General features: G+C 46.0%; 1 protein-coding gene across 3 annotated transcripts in view; it reads right to left on the bottom strand.

The window, feature by feature from the left end:
• Nucleotides 1-2,091, bottom strand: part of LOC107674406 (poly(ADP-ribose) glycohydrolase) — a 24,798-nt gene that overhangs the window by 1,616 nt on the left and 21,091 nt on the right. For all 3 annotated transcript variants that reach the window (XM_016468369.1, XM_016468368.1, XM_016468370.1), the window contains exons 13-16: nt 1,486-1,564; nt 1,303-1,411; nt 539-644; nt 110-238 (exon numbers count right to left, since the gene is read on the bottom strand). In XM_016468369.1, coding sequence (XP_016323855.1) covers nt 110-238; nt 539-644; nt 1,303-1,411; nt 1,486-1,564 — 423 coding nt within the window. The remainder of the gene's footprint in view (nt 1-109; nt 239-538; nt 645-1,302; nt 1,412-1,485; nt 1,565-2,091) is intronic.

Below are 2,091 nucleotides of genomic sequence, written 5' to 3'. Positions count from 1 at the left end.
GTGTAAGTCTGTGTGTGTGTGTGTGTGTGTGTGTGTGTGTGTGTGTGTGTGTGTGAGTGTGTGTGTGTGTGTGTGTGTGTGTGTGTGTGTGTGTGTGTCTGTCTCTTACCTACGGTGGCGTGAGCGTCTGTGATCAGTGTGTGTATGTGATGGACGTCTCTGAGCAGATCTGCGTCACCAAACGTGAAGTACATCAGATCACGCTCCGCCTCCGCAGCCGCCATCATCTGCAGAACAGCTAAACACACACACACACACACACAATCAAATATCCTCACAAACGCTCTTCATCACTCTCTTTGCTTCCAATCTCAGTTTGTGTGTGAAGATCTGCTGGAACACATGAATCAGTCGATGGCTGATGTCAGACGTGAGCATGAATGAAGCCTTTAACTTTCACACTAACGAACACTAACAGATCAGTAGAAGAGTCAGGTGGCATTCTCTAGGTAAATGAGTGAAACAGAGAGCTTGTTTGTTTGGCATTTGGGGTTTAGTGATGTTCACTTTGATCATAACTTTTTATTTTAGGTCGTACCTTTCAGACGTGTGTCTCCACCGAAAGCTCCACAGCCCCAGTTACCGGTCGCGACGGCGGACAGATTCTCCATCTGGACTCCAGGACGAACAAACCCACAGAAGGCCTGATGGGACAGACAGAGATATGAGTGAGGGCCTGGCAGATAATACTAACTAACCCGTCCCGTCCCTAACCAACCTTCACACTAACATGATTAAAGCACAAGAGCTGATCTATGAGTGAGCAGATCTGTCCTCCAGTCCCTTCTCAACATCTTCACTACGTTTGTGAGGAACTGTACTATTATTATTATTATTATTATTATTTGTCCCTCATGTATCAGGTGATATTGAACGTCTGCAGCAGATTCATTCACTCTTTAAACTTAATGAACAGCTCTATGATCCACACTCAATCATTAATGCTTTAGTCTGTTTGTACACAATACAAATATGGAGTCATCATTCATTAGGTTTGAAATTAAATGGTAATTAAAGTTTCCAGTAAAGCAAGTGATGCATCACTGAAGTGCAGATGATCAAAGCGCCACATCAAAGAGCAGAAACAGATGCCCTCCTGCTCATCCGCTCGCATTAATAATGCACAAACCCACCACAGCAACTAAACCAGACCAGTTTAACAGCTGCTAACCGGAGTCACGTGACCACAGGGTGATTTGTTCAGATCCGTTCAGACGTTTCAGCAGTGATTTCATTTTTTACTGTTTAGATGAAGTGATTGGACAGATTTGACCCGCTGCTGTAGTGGGACGTGTCAGTGACCTTGTTGAGTTCTCTGCTCATGTGTTCAGCGTGAAACTGCTCCAGGAAGTTTCTGTAATGCAGGGCGTCTATCGCCACGATCTCAGTGCATCTGCGCTTCCACTTGTCCCTGCAGACACAAACACAGCATCAGCGTCTCGGAGAAACACAACAGCAATCACTCACAGCTGTACCGCCTCACACCTTGGCGTCTGGTCGTCATGGTTACCATCCCAGCGGTAGGTATCGGAGTATCCCGAGTATCTGCTGAACTGCTCTGCACCTGTTAACACAACATCATAACACGCATACATGAGCTGAATAATGACAGCTGAAACTGAATTCATTTCATAATTGATGAAATGTACAACACTTATGTCTGTGAATCTGCTTTGAAACCATCTGTAATGTATAAAATGTCACTTGACTCTTTATCAGTATTGTTTTGTTGTATGAGGGTGGGTGGGGCGAGAGTTCAGGAAACCTGTTTGAAAACAGTCATTATGAAGCACACACAGAGCGTTTGGAGGCTTCAGACTCACTGAACACCATAACGTCCCTCTGAAACACACTCATCTCAGGATCCCCAGCGAACATCTCTCAGCGTCTGAACATCCAGCGTTCGCGCGGCGCACCTCCGATCATCAGATCCAGCCTTAACGTCATCTGCAGGCCACCGAGAGCTTCTGCAAATCCAATCAGAAAGTCCTGGCAGCGCAGGGTCTGTCCAGCCATCGATCCGGCGTAAAGAGCGAAGCGCGAGCTCCTCCGAAGATAAGCTCATTGTCTTTATTGGAAAGGAAATGAGAT

Source organism: Sinocyclocheilus anshuiensis, unplaced genomic scaffold (assembly GCF_001515605.1).
Source record: "Sinocyclocheilus anshuiensis isolate Anshui unplaced genomic scaffold, SAMN03320099.WGS_v1.1 scaffold652, whole genome shotgun sequence".
Classification (NCBI taxonomy): Eukaryota; Metazoa; Chordata; class Actinopteri; order Cypriniformes; family Cyprinidae; genus Sinocyclocheilus; species Sinocyclocheilus anshuiensis.
The sequence above is the reverse complement of the archived record's forward strand: the minus strand, read 5'-3'. Positions and strand labels throughout refer to the sequence as shown.